Source organism: Pristiophorus japonicus, chromosome 5, assembly GCF_044704955.1.
Source record: "Pristiophorus japonicus isolate sPriJap1 chromosome 5, sPriJap1.hap1, whole genome shotgun sequence".
NCBI lineage: Eukaryota > Metazoa > Chordata > Chondrichthyes > Pristiophoridae > Pristiophorus > Pristiophorus japonicus.
Window position 1 is genome coordinate 266,081,070 of NC_091981.1, and position 13,401 is coordinate 266,094,470.

General features: G+C 46.2%; 1 protein-coding gene across 2 annotated transcripts in view; it reads left to right on the forward strand.

The window, feature by feature from the left end:
* Positions 1-13,401, forward strand: part of ptprn2 (protein tyrosine phosphatase receptor type N2) — a 1,205,047-nt gene that overhangs the window by 475,815 nt on the left and 715,831 nt on the right. For both annotated transcript variants that reach the window (XM_070881617.1, XM_070881618.1), the window contains one exon: positions 12,721-12,829. In XM_070881617.1, the coding sequence (XP_070737718.1) occupies positions 12,721-12,829 (109 nt within the window). The remainder of the gene's footprint in view (positions 1-12,720; positions 12,830-13,401) is intronic.

Consider the following 13,401-nt stretch of genomic DNA (forward strand, 5'->3'; position numbering starts at 1 on the left):
TGTCTTTACTAACCTTTTTCTCTTTACATATCTATAGAAACTTTTGCAATCCGTTTTAATGTTCCCTGCAAGCTTCTTCTCGTACTCCATTTTCCCTGCCCTAATCAAACCCTTTGTCCTCCTCTGCTGAGTTCTAAATTTCTCCCAGTCCCTGGGTTCGCTGCTATTTCTGGCCAATTTGTATGCCACTTCCTTGGCTTTAATACTATCACTGATTTCCCTTGATAGCCAGGATTGAGCCACCTTCCCTTTTTTATTTTTACGGCAGACAGGAATGTACAATTGTTGTAGTTCATCCATGCGGTCTCTAAATGTCTGCCATTGCCCATCCACAGTCAACCCCTTAAGTATCATTCGCCAATCTATCCTAGCCAATTCACGCCTCATACCTTCAAAGTTACCCTTCTTTAAGTTCTGGACCATGGTCTCTGAATTAACTGTTTCATTCTCCATCCTAATGCAGTTAGTCATCCTAATGATGTAGTCATACGCAGCCAGCCTGAGAGCCCATCGCTGTGTGCGAACTGACGCATTGGCATTGACAGCTTTGCTGTCTGACAACAGAGATGTTAACGGCTTGTGGTCCGTTTCTAACTCAAACCTTCTGCCAAAAAGGTACTGGTGCATCTTTTTCACCCTGTAGACATATGCGAGTGCTTCCTTTTCAATCATCCCATATCCCCTTTCTGCTTGGGAGAGTGATCTGGAGGCATAAGCCACAGGTTGGAGCTGGCCCTCATCATTACTCTGCTGCAACACGCACCCAACCCCATAGGATGATGCATCACATGTCAAAACCAATTTCTTTCAGGGGTTGTACAGGGTCAATAGCTTATTAGAACAAAGTAGGTTCCGCACCCGATTGAACGCCCGTTCCTGACAGTCCCCCCAAAACCAATCGTAACCCTTACGCAGGAACACGTGTAGCGGCTCCAACAATGTGCTTAAGTTCGGCAGAAAGTTCCTGAAATAGTTCAAGAGTCCCAGAAATTAACGCAACTCCGATGTGTTGCCGGCTCTGGGTGCACGACGAATCGCCTCCGTTTTGGATTCGGTAGGCTGGATCCCGTCAGCGGCAACCCTCCTGCCCAAAAACTCGACCTCTGGGGCCAAAAACACACACTTGGACTTCTTTAGTCGCAGGCCTACCCGGTCCAGTCGGCGTAGCACCTCCTCCAGGTTGTGGAGGTGTTTCTCGGTATCTCAACCCGTGATAAGGATGTCGTCCTGAAATACGATTGTTCCAGGAATGGATTTGAGCAGGCTTTCCATGTTCCTTTGAAAGATAGCGGCCGCTGATCGAATGCCAAACGGACACCTGTTGTAGACAAGCCCCTTGTGCGTAGTGATGGTGGTCAGTAGCTTGGATTCTTCGCCCAGTTTCTGGGTCATGTAGGCTGAAGTGAGGTCCAACTTGGTGAACAGCTTGCCGCCTGCCAGTGTGGCAAAAAGATCCTCCGCTCTCGGAAGCGGGTATTGGTCTTGTAGTGACACTCGGTTGATAGTGGCCTTGCAGTCGCCACAGATCCTGACCGAGCCATTCGTTTTTAGGACTGGGACGATGGGGCTTGCCCAGTCTCTGAATTCAACGGGCGAAATTACGCCCTCTCTTCGCAACCTGTCCAGCTCACACTCAATTTTCTCCTGCATCACATACGGCACAGCTCTGGCTTTATGGTGCACTGGTCTGGCGTCCGGGGTGATGCGTATCACTACTTTGGTACCATTGAAAGTCCCGACACTAGGTTGAAATAGTGACTCAAATTTCTGTAGGACCTGTGAGCATGAACTTCGTTCCACAGATGAAATAGCGTGCACATCCCCCCATTTCCAGTTCATCTAGGCAAGCCAGCTCCTCCCCAAAAACGCGGGACCATTTCCCGGGACAATCCAGAGTGGTAGCTGGTTCTCTGATCCATTATGTGTGACCACCAACATTGCACTGACTAGCACTGGAATGATGTCTTTGGTGTACGTCCGTAATTGCGTGTCAATGCATTCTAGTTTGGGTCTGCTAGCTCCGAGTGGCCATAGTTTCTCGAATTGTTGGACACTCATAAGTGACTGGCAGGCCCCTGTGTCCAGCTCCATGCGTACCGGGATGCCGTTTAATAGGACTTTCATCATCATAGGTGGAGTTTTTGTATATGAGCTGTGGATGTTTGCCACCTGAACCCGCTGAACTTCAGCGTCCATTGCTGTGTCCCAAGCATCACCCTGCCTTGCAGAACCCTCTTCTGGTTCATCTGCCTCGTAAATTAGCCTCGCTGCGGGCTTCCTGCACATTCTGTCTAAATGTCCACTGAAGTTACAATTTCTACAGATAATTTTTTAAACCTACAGGTTTTTGCAGCATGTCTGCCCCCGCACCCCCAGCATGAGCTGAGATTGTTGTGAACAAAACGACTGTTACCAGGCATTCCTCTCTGATTGTCTCTTTGATTACTTTTGAGCACTCTATTAATGGGTGTCAATGACCCCCTATCCGGGACACATTGTCCACCGTGATGGTGTAAATGTCCATTCAACCTGCCATTGTCTCTGTTGAGGACCCACCCTAGAGTCTGTTGCTGCCTGGGTGGTGTTGAACTGCCCTTGCCTGCCTGCAGGGTTCTGAGTCGCGTTTACAATGTTAACTCCCTGATCCATCGCCACGTTGGAAGCAGAGTTGCGTGCTTATATTATCTTGGTTTCCTCCTCCCCCGCCATGAAGGTCTGAGCCATCAATGCCGCCGCTTCCAAGGTCAAGTCCTTGGTCTCAATTAGCTTTCTGAAAATCCCGGCATGCCCAATGCCCTCAATAAAGAAATCTCTTAACATCTCCCCCCTGCAGGCGTCTGTGAACTTAGAGGCTGGCCAAGCACCGAAGGTCCGCAACGAAGTCCAGTATGCCCTGTCCTTCCCGACGTCGGTGTGTATAGAATCAGTGTCGGGCCATGTGTATACTGCTCACTGGTTTGAGGTGCTCACCGTTCAGTTTGATGAGCTCCTCACAGGTTTTGTCCGCCGGCTTCTCGGGTGCGAGCAGATCTTTCATCAGCGCGTAAGTCTTAGGGCCACAGCTGGTCAGTAGATGCGCCCTTCACTTGTCAGCCGCTGCATCTCCCAGCAAGTCCTTCCTGACAAAGCTCTGCTGGAGCCTCTCAATGAAATTGTCCCAGTCCTCACCAACACAGTCCCATTCCTCTGTGCTACCGGTGGCCATTCTCGTGAGTCGCTGATTCCCGTTTCTCGTCGCCAAATGTTGTGTCCTTACACACTACTATAAATTCGCACGAGGCACATTCTGCAGACAAAGTCACTCTCTGACCTAACCTTTTTCACAGGACCAAGAAGAGATGAAGGTGGGTGGAGCTTCCCCTTTTCTACCTGAAAGCCCAGGCTGGGAGTGTCTCCCACAAGTTCACCCACTGTGGTCAAGGTGTGCATTTCTTAGGTGTATATAGTATGCAGTGTTGTTACATGAAGGTTACAGTTACATGAAGGTTACATACATGACACCTTTTTCCCCCGGTAACTGAATCAGATAAACCGCGGGGTTCAATCGGTCTATAATCTTATGCGGTCCCCACCACCTGGGCTCAAAGGCAGCTTCTTTTTCCCCATAATTTGGAATTATTACAGAGTCTCCCACCTCGTATTCAAAGGGACGTACTTTCTTGTCAAAGTACCTTTTAAATTGTCTTTTTGACTTCCCCAATTTGGTGGCACAAATCGATTGATCTGATCGGTGTGATCTACCACTTGTTCCAACCACTTGGAACTACATGGTTTCATTGTCAGCGGACTCATCCCTGTTAGTGTTTGCTGGCCTGTTGTTCTCATGAGCCTCCCCGTCATGGCATGATATGGGGAGACCCCTGTTGTTCTATGAGGTGTGGACCTCATTGCCATTAAGCACATTGGCAGCATGTTAGCCCATTTTTAACATTAACATTTAATTTTTTTAATATCAGAGGGTCCTGTTCCCCTTTTCGACCCCTCCGGACGACTTGGGGTGGTGAGCATTATGTAATTTGTGTTTTATCCCCAACATTTCCTGCAGGTGGGGAAATATTTTACCGGTAAAGTGTGAACCTTGATCACTGTCCACTTGTACTGGTTTTGGCTGCTGTGATTGCGGTGTTGGAGCGGCAGGGGAATGCTTCGTAGAAACATAGAAAATAGGTGCAGGAGTAGGCCCTTCAAGCCTGCACCACCATTCAATAAGATCATGGCTGATCATTCCCTCAGTACCCCTTTCCTGCTTTCTCTCCATACCCCTTGATCCCTTTAGCCATAAGGGTCATATCTAACTCCCTCTTGAATATATCCAACGGACTGGCATCAACAACTCTCTGCGGTAGGGAATTCCACAGGTTAACAAGTCTGAGTGAAGAAGTTTCTCCTCATCTCAGTCCTAAATGGCCTACCCCTTGTCCTAAGACTGTGCCCCCTGGTTTTGGACTTCTCCATCATCGGGAACATTCTACCCGCATCTAACCTGTCCAGTCCATTTTATATGTTTCTATGAGATCCCCTCTCATCCTTCTAAACTCCAGTGAATAGAGGCCCAGTCTCTCCTCATATGTCAGTCCAGCCATCCCAGGAATCAGTCTGGTGAACCTTCGCTGCACTCCCTCAATAACAAGAACATCCTTCCTCAGATTAGGAGACCAAAACTGAACACAATATTCCAGGTGAGGCCTCACCAAGGCCCTGTACAACTGCAGTAAGACTTCCCTGCTCCTCTACTCAAATCCCCTAGCTATGAAAGCCAACATACCATTTGCCTTCTTCACCACCTGCTGTACCTGCATGCCAACTTTCAATGTCTGATGTACCATGACACCCAGGTCTTGTTGCACCTCCCCTTTTCCTAATCTGCCGCCATTCAGATAATATTCTGCCTTCCTATTTCTGCCCCCAAAGTGGATAACCTCACATTTATCCACATTATACTGCATCTGCCATGCATTTGCCCACTCACCTAATCTGTCCAAGTCACCCTGCAGCCTCTTACAGTCCTCCTCACAGCTCACACCGCCACCCAGTTTAGTGTCATCTGCAAACTTGGAGATATATAACACTCAATTCCTTCAGCCAAATCATTGATGTATATTGTAAATAGCTGGGGTCCCAGCACTGAGCCCTGCGGCACCCCACTAGTCACTGCCTGCCATTCTAAAAAGGACCCGTTTATCCCGATTCTCTGCTTCCTGTCTGCCAACCAGTTCTCTATCCGCGTCAGTACATTACCCCCAATACCATGTGCTTTAATTTTGCACACCAATCTCTTGTGTGGGATCTTGTCAAAAGCCTTTCGAAAGTCCAAATACACCACATCCACTGGTTCTCCCTTGTCCACTCTACTAGTTACATCCTCAAAAAATTCCAGAAGATTTGTCAAGCATGATTTCCCTTTCATAAATTCATGTTGACTTGGACTGATCCTGTCATTGCTTTCCAAATACGCTGCTATTTCATCTTTAATAGTTGATTCCAACATTTTCCCCACTACTGATGTCAGGCTAACCGGTCTGTAATTACCAGTATTCTCTCTTCCTCCTTTTTTAAAAAGTGGTGTTACGTTAGCTACCCCCCAGTCCATAGGAACTGATCCAGAGTCGATCGACTGTTGGAAAATGATCACCAATGCATCCACTATTTCTAGGGCCAGTTCCTTAAGTACTCTGGGATGCAGACTATCAGGCCCCGGGGATTTATCGGCCTTCAACCCCATCAATTTCCCTAACACAATTTCCCGCCTAATTAGGATATCCTTCAGTTCCTGCTTCTCACTAGACCCACTGTCCCCTAGTACTTCCGGAAGGTTATTTGTGTCTTCCCTCGTGAAGACAGAACCAAAATATTTGTTCAACTCATCTGCCATTTCTTTGTTCCCCATTATAAATTCACCTGAATCTGACTGCAAGGGACCTACGTTTGACTTCACTAATCTTTTTCTCTTCACATATCTATAGAACCTTTTGCAGTCAGTTTTTATGTTCCCGACAAGCTTCCTCTCATACTCTATTTCCTCCCTCCTAATTTAGCCCTTTGTCCTCCTCTGCTGAATTCTAAATTTCTCCCAGTTCTCAGGTTTGCTGTTTTTTCTGGCCAATTTATATGCCTCTTCCTTGGATTTAACACTATCCTTAATTTTCCTTGTTAGCCACGTTTGAACCACCTTCCCCGTTTTATTTTTACTCCAAATAGGGATGTACAATTGTTGAAGTTCATCCATGTGATCTTTAAATGTTTGCCATTGCCTATCCACCGTCAACCCTTTAAGTATCATTTGCCAGTCTATTCTAGCCAATTCACTTCTCATACCATCGAAGTTACCTTTCCTTTAGTTCAGGACCCTAGTCTCTGAATGAACTGTGTCACTCTCCATCTTAATAAAGAATTCTCCCATATTATGGTTACTCTTTCCCAAGGGGCCTCGCACAACAAGATTGCTAATTAGTCCTTTCTAATTACACATCACCCAGTCTAGGATGGCCAGCCCTCTAGTTGGTTCATCGACATATTGGTCCAGAAAACCATCCCCAATACACTCCAAGAAATCCTCCTCCATTGTATTGTAACCAGTCACCCATGATAACTGCTGTACCTTTATTGCACGCATCCCAAATTTCTTGTTTGATGCTGTCCCCAACCTCACTACTACTGTTTGGTGATCTGTACACAACTCCCACTACCGTTTTCTGCCCTTTGGTATTCCGCAGCTCCACCCATACAGATTCCACATCATCCAAGCTAATGTCCTTCCTTACTATTGCGTTAATTTCCTCTTGAACCAGCAATGCTACCCCACCTCCTTTTCCTTTCTGTCTATCCTTCCTGAATATTGAATACCTCTGGATGTTGAGTTCCCAGCCTTGGTCACCCTTGAGCCATGTCTCTGTGATGCCAATTATATCGTATTCATTAATTGCTGCCTCTGTAGTTAATTCGTCCACCTTATTATGAATACTCCTTGCATTGAGGCACACAGCCTTCAGGCTTGTCTTCGATCCATTTAGTGAATTGATCCACCACCACTAGGGCATGCTGAAAATTGCCTTGCGCCTGTGGAAGTGGTCCAATGAAGTCTATCTGGAGGTGAGTCCATGGCCCTTGAGGTGGGGGTGCGCTTTGAAGCAAGGCTCGGTTAGTGCATGCGGGAAGATTGTGTTGCAGGCACGGTAGGCATCGTGCCACGTATTGGTTGATTGTTTCCCTCACGGAAGATCAACAAGCTGTGGATGCTACCTTATCAAGGTTACCAGGGCCGAGAAGTGCCCTGCTGTGGGGCGGGAGTGAAAGAGGGAGAGCAGTTCCTGACCCACTTTTGGTGGAACACACACCACTGGGCAGGCGTTTGGCTTTCTTTTGAACATCAGCAACTGCTCATCTGAGTCAGGGGCAGTGGCTAGTATGGTATTGGGAGCCCAGGCTGTTGGTTGAGGAAGGGTTCTGCCTTCCTCGTGCCAGGAGCTTACAACAGCATATGACCAGTATTGCTACTGCAGGAATTTTAAATCTAGGTGATCTGTTTGGGAGGCCTTGCTAACAGCATTGCAGGGCTCAACAACTATATCCTCTATCTCCCCATCAATCGCAGTGTCCTTGGCTGCTCTGTCTGCTCTGGAATTTCCCTCACTATGTGGACCCCCTTTTCTATGGGCTGCTACCTTTCCTATGAAGCAGGGCTGGGATCGCTGATAAAGGTATGACCAGAGCAGGCGTAACCAGGGCCCATGGACCAGGGCCTTGCCGTCTATCATACAATAGTCATTTTTGTGGTATGGGGCAGGGAGAGCATGGTGTTTATAGCGTAGGCACTATCGGACCAAATATTCATGGGTCTCCTTTACAGCAGTTAGAAATGCGGCGATTTCAGCATATTGTGAAGACTGTCTGTTGCATCTTCGCTAGATGGTTCTTTCTGGCAATACCACAGCATATCCGGTGTGAGGGGATCCTTCAATGTGATATGAGGACCCATCGATGTAGACATCTGGGGCACCCTGTATGGGCTCTTTCTGCACAGGATGGGTCTCAAAGTTAATCAGGGATAACGGACATTCATGCTGGCCCCCCTCATAGATCAGAAATTGTGGCAGCAATTTGGTGGGTTTGGAAATGGTATCAATGTCTCTTTCCATAAATTCCAATGTCCATTTGCTGAGACGCTGCGAGGAAACTAGCGAATCTCCAGGTTTCATCAGTAGGTTCAGAAGTGTGTGGCCGCTGTGCAGGATTGTAGCCTGTAATCCAGTAATAAAGGTAAAGTGATGTATCGACCAGAAGACGGCCAGTAGGTGGTGCTCGCATGCGGTATATGTCTTTTCTGCCCCCTGCAGGATTCGAGACGCATATGCAATAGGCTGTAATCGATCAGCTCGCGTTTGGCACAGAACTGCAGTGAAGCTTTGCTCTGTGACCCCAACCTCCAAATGGAAGGGCTGTGTGGGGTCAGGAGGGATCAGACATGCGGCCTGTATCACTGCAGTTTTTGATTTAGCCACAGAATGGGTGTGGGCATCAGTCAATGCCGAGCGTATGTCATTACCCTGCAGTTTTATTAAATCATACAGGGGCTTTGCACACTCTGCAAAGCCTGGGATAAAGTTCCTTTGGTACCCCACCAAATCCAAGAATGATCGTAGGACTATTTTTGAAGTGGGTAATGGCAGTCGCTGTATTATCTCCACCTTGTGAGAGTCGGAGGATGATCCCTCTGGAGAAATGGATACTCCTCGAAAGATGACCCGTTCTTTTACTAATTGAGCCTTACGGGGATTCACCTTTACTCCCACCTGAGCCAACAATGTCAAAAGTTCATGCAAAAGGGACAGATGCTCCTCCATGCTGTCGGTTGCCAATAGTAGGTCGTCTGTGTACTGCAGCAAGCAGGTAGGGCGGGAAAAGTCTTTTAAAATTGCAGCCATTCTTTTGTGGAATATCGTGGGGGCATTGTGGAATCCCTGAGGCAGGCATGTCCAGGTGTAGCTCTGGTCCTCAAATGTGACCGCAAATTTGTACTGGTCTTCCCTCTTAACAGGGATACTCCAGAATCCATTGGCGATGTTGAGGGTCAAGAAGTACTTGGAACCAGCAGGAATTTGAGATAATATGCTGGGAGTTTCTTTTACTACCGGTGAGCAGGCTGGTGTTACAGAATTTAACTTTCTGTAATCAATAGTCACTCGCCAGCTGCTATCAGGCTTTTTAACCGGCCATGTGGGTGAATTGATTGTGAAAGTGCCTGTCCTAAGAACATCCTGCTCGACTAGGGATTTTATGGTGTCTCAGATGTAAGGGTGACTCTCCCTTGGGATGGGGTACTGTTTAGTGAATGAGTGGGAGGTCCCTCAATAGATTCCTCGCCTGCCATTTTTCCACAGTCATGTTTGCATGTGGCAAACACCGCTAGGTGTTCCTGAATTAGTTTTGCCACGGCTTCATTTTCGCTCCCCAGAGCGTCATACTCAGATGGCTTTTTAATAGCAAAAACCGAGTGAGCATCTGAAATTTCTATCACTCCTGCCTTTTCTCTTAATCCCATCCAAACACAATCCTGATTATAATCTATCACCACGCCATTCTGATCCAACACATAAGTCCCTACAATTCCCCTTCCGTCAAGGGGTGGTCATCAGCATCAGCGCTGGGCCTTACAGTTGAGGCCTCCCAACTGAAGTTCAGTGGCCTTCCCTGTATACGCAGTGGTTGTATCACCGTTAAGCCCTTTAAGGGTCATACAACCCTTGCCCGCCGCTGCATGGCATTCAGGGTATGGGGTGTGGATGATGGTAACAGCTGAGCCAGTATTGATAAGCATAATCTGCTGCCTGCCCTCTTTTAAGACAACAAGGACTACTGATCTCCTGCTACCATTATGTCGGAACCCCACTTCCGACCAATCTTTGGGGGCCGAACCCAGTCATAGGGTCAATCCTTGAATGAGTCCCTGTGCATCAGCGATTGTGTGCACCGGTAAATGATTTTGCATCCTCCCTGTGGCAATTTGGGTTTGTATGAGGGTTATCAATTGATCCAATTGTTGATCTCTCCCAGAGGGCTTGGATTCGTCCCTCGGGAGGTATCTATGCATTACATCATGGTTCGGTGCCGATCTGGGTCTGCTGCAATCTTTGCTAGGTGGCCTACCTTCTTACAATTAAAGCACTGTCCCTTAAAGGGATAGTTTCGAGATCCCTCCAACATTGACCACTAGTCTATTTGACAGTGGGTGGTGACTTCACCTTTAACTGGTCTTTTACCATCTCCCAGGCTATTTGAGCGCTGCTCTCTATATCTGCCCACTGATTGGTGGGCCTCATGGCTATGTTCAGGGTGGTTTTAACTAAAGAGTGGAGTTGGGTCGATTTAAATTGTTCCTGATTCTTTCCTACTGTAGCATTTGCGGGTGCTTGTTTCTGGGTAAGTTGATAGATATCGTACAGGTGATTACTGAAGGCTCTAGGGGTCTCTTCTGGGCGCTGCTTGGTCTGATTAAGCAGAGCCACTAAGTTCAAGTTTTGAATCCCTAAATGGTTTAGGATCTCGGTCATGAGTGCATCGGCCGCTGCGGCAGGCTGGAGGACTGTGTCTGGCAGATTATCTTTTAGGAAAGTAGAACAGGCCAAGAGGAGGACTTGTGTTAAGTCTCTCTCTTCCAACTCGGGGTGACCCCTCCTGAAATTTTCCCATCTCCTGTTAATTTCCAGTGGGTCATCCCCATCATTAATGGGTCCCAATTCATGGCTACACGCCGTGGCGTCAGCACCAGATATGGGCCGTGAGTCGGTATGGTTACTGGTTATGTGACCGTGCGTATTACGTCGTAACGAAGTGGTTACTACAGCTACGATTGGCTCTTGTGTCTCCAAGGTATCCCATTTTACACCACCACACTGGGGATTATACTGACTGCCTTCCTCATCCCAATCCATTTCCCCCTTGTCCCCTTCTGCTGTCTCTGTTATGGCTCTCCGTGTTACTGCGGATACCAGGGCCTTTTGCTCCCCTAACTTACTTTTTAGACTCGCTATTTCTAGTTGGCGCTGGGAGTGATCTGCCTCCCTATGTGGCTTCTTAATTCCTTCTCTTAAAGCTTCCCTAGCATCTTCTATCTCTTGCTGGAGCCCCAAGTTTTCCAATTTATATATTTTTAACTCTAATTTGTTTTCATTTGCTTCAACGACGGCTGCTGTGGCATTTAAATAAGAGAGGCTTTGTTGTTGTAGCAATGTCGCTGTCTGTTCGGCCCCTCTTTCTAATTGCCTAATACTGTGGTTTAATTGACCAATTTCTTGTCTTGAATGTTGCATTTCTTCCTCTTTTACCTGCTTCATAAATTGGAGACCTTCTTCCTTTTGTTGTTTTATAACTTGAATCTCTTTTTCTTTTAGTTGAATCTTTTTTACTTGCAATTCTTTTAAATCCTGTATCTCTTTTGCCCTTTGTTCTTTTAAATCTTGTGCCACTTTGCCTCATTAATTCCTCATCTCTCCGGGCGCAATAAAATGCACTGAATGCCAAGAGACCATTTGCCCATTTTGGCCTTAGCTCTCCTTGGTCTACTTTCTCCTAGATAAATGCCACGAGCTCCCCAAAGGACGCATGTTGCCCTGTACAGACGTACGTTGCCCATGCCTGTAACTCTTCTATGTCCGCTATGGACACCGTTTTGGATAACTTCTCCTGATAAACCATCTCAGCATTTCTTTTTGTTGGTTTTCTGTTCATGACTGATCCCTTCATCCTTTGTCTTTTGAATATAACTACTGGTGGGTCCCCACTTAAACAGTTACAACTATCGAGACGATTGCTCCTTAAGATGCAACTCTCCCGATCTGTTTAACCGTTTATAATTTATACTTCGCAACACAGGTTAGAATTGCAACTCCCGAAATTTCCAATTGTTCAAAAGAATCAACAGCTGTCTCGCCAGATCCCGGACGAACCCCCAATTTGTAAGATTTCTAACTCTCTGGCATTAAATTGACAGTGAGACTGATTCTTTTAAAACAATTCGGAATAGTTTATTAAACACACGCACATGCACATATATCAGCAGTCATCAGCTATCCTACAGATCTACTTAGTTACAACAGATACAATGTTACAATAATGATTTATAAAAAGGTATGTCACTTTCCTCTGGCTGGCTGGCTGAGCACATGGCCTGCTGTTTCAGTTGGTCTTGAGCGGGCGGTTTGCCGCGTGCTCAGGAGAGAAGGAGAGAAAAAGCAATCTGTGCTTGGGTTTTCATATCCCTTAAATCCATTGTTCCTCCGAAAGCCCCAGGATTGGATCTTAGTTCCAGGACAGTTCCTTATTGGCTCTCCTCACACATGTGTCTGCCTGGAGGACCCGGTGCCATATCTTGATTAGGTTAATGGCTTTCCAATTAACATCTTTTCCACTTTGGTGAGTTTCAAAGCCATGGAAACATGAACTTGGGGAAGGTATCCATTTTGTCTCTTCAAACTGCAGCCTTTCCATATAATCTACACTTTCAACATTTATACATACACAGAATCAATGTTGTCATTACTAAGCACTTTTATTCCTACATTTTGGTCGTATGGCAGGGGCCTGAACTCACACCTGTTAACTTAAAAAAAAGTACAGCCCTTTTGAGAAGCAAACTTAAATTTAGTAAAGTCTGTTTCGAACACCAGTAGAGAAAAGGGATGATAATTATATTTTCAGTTCATTTCTGCTTTTTATTCCCGACAGGTTTAATGTGGCACGATGACACTACACAGCAGGTAATTGCTAAAGAACTATCCAATCTCCATCAGACCCGTCACCTGCATCCTGAAGCTGGTTCTTCAGACAGCTTAAGGTGAGAATTGAAGCACTGAATTACTGTGGTCCCGCTAATAGCTTGTCCTCAGTGAGGTCTCCTGTGAAGACTACTTCACGGGGCAACCGTGATGAAATAGATAGTTATAAAGGCAGCAATTGGGGAAACCGAATAGAGAGATGAACTTAAAACTACTTTGCACAGATGGTGATGAATATATGGAACATGATTTCCTGGGAAGCAGGAGCGATGAATAATGCTAGCAAATTAAAGAGGGAACTATATACATATTTTGATAGATAAAACGTATTGAGAACGAAAGTATGTATGATATTTTTTGAAAATTTGGACTGACCAAATGAACTGCAATGATCTTTTCCATTCATCAATATTCCTATTGAATCTAATCTCACACCTACTGAATGTACTTGATAATGTTATCAGTGAAGCTGCCTGCTTAATCTGAGCACTAAATGAAATATTTTGCACAGATTTGTTAAAGGCAAGTTGGGTTTAACAAATGCAATAGACCTTTTTGAAGAGGTGACTGATTGATTGGTTAGATAAAGGTATGAAGTAGAAGCAGTGTCCATGGATTTTCAGACGGCATT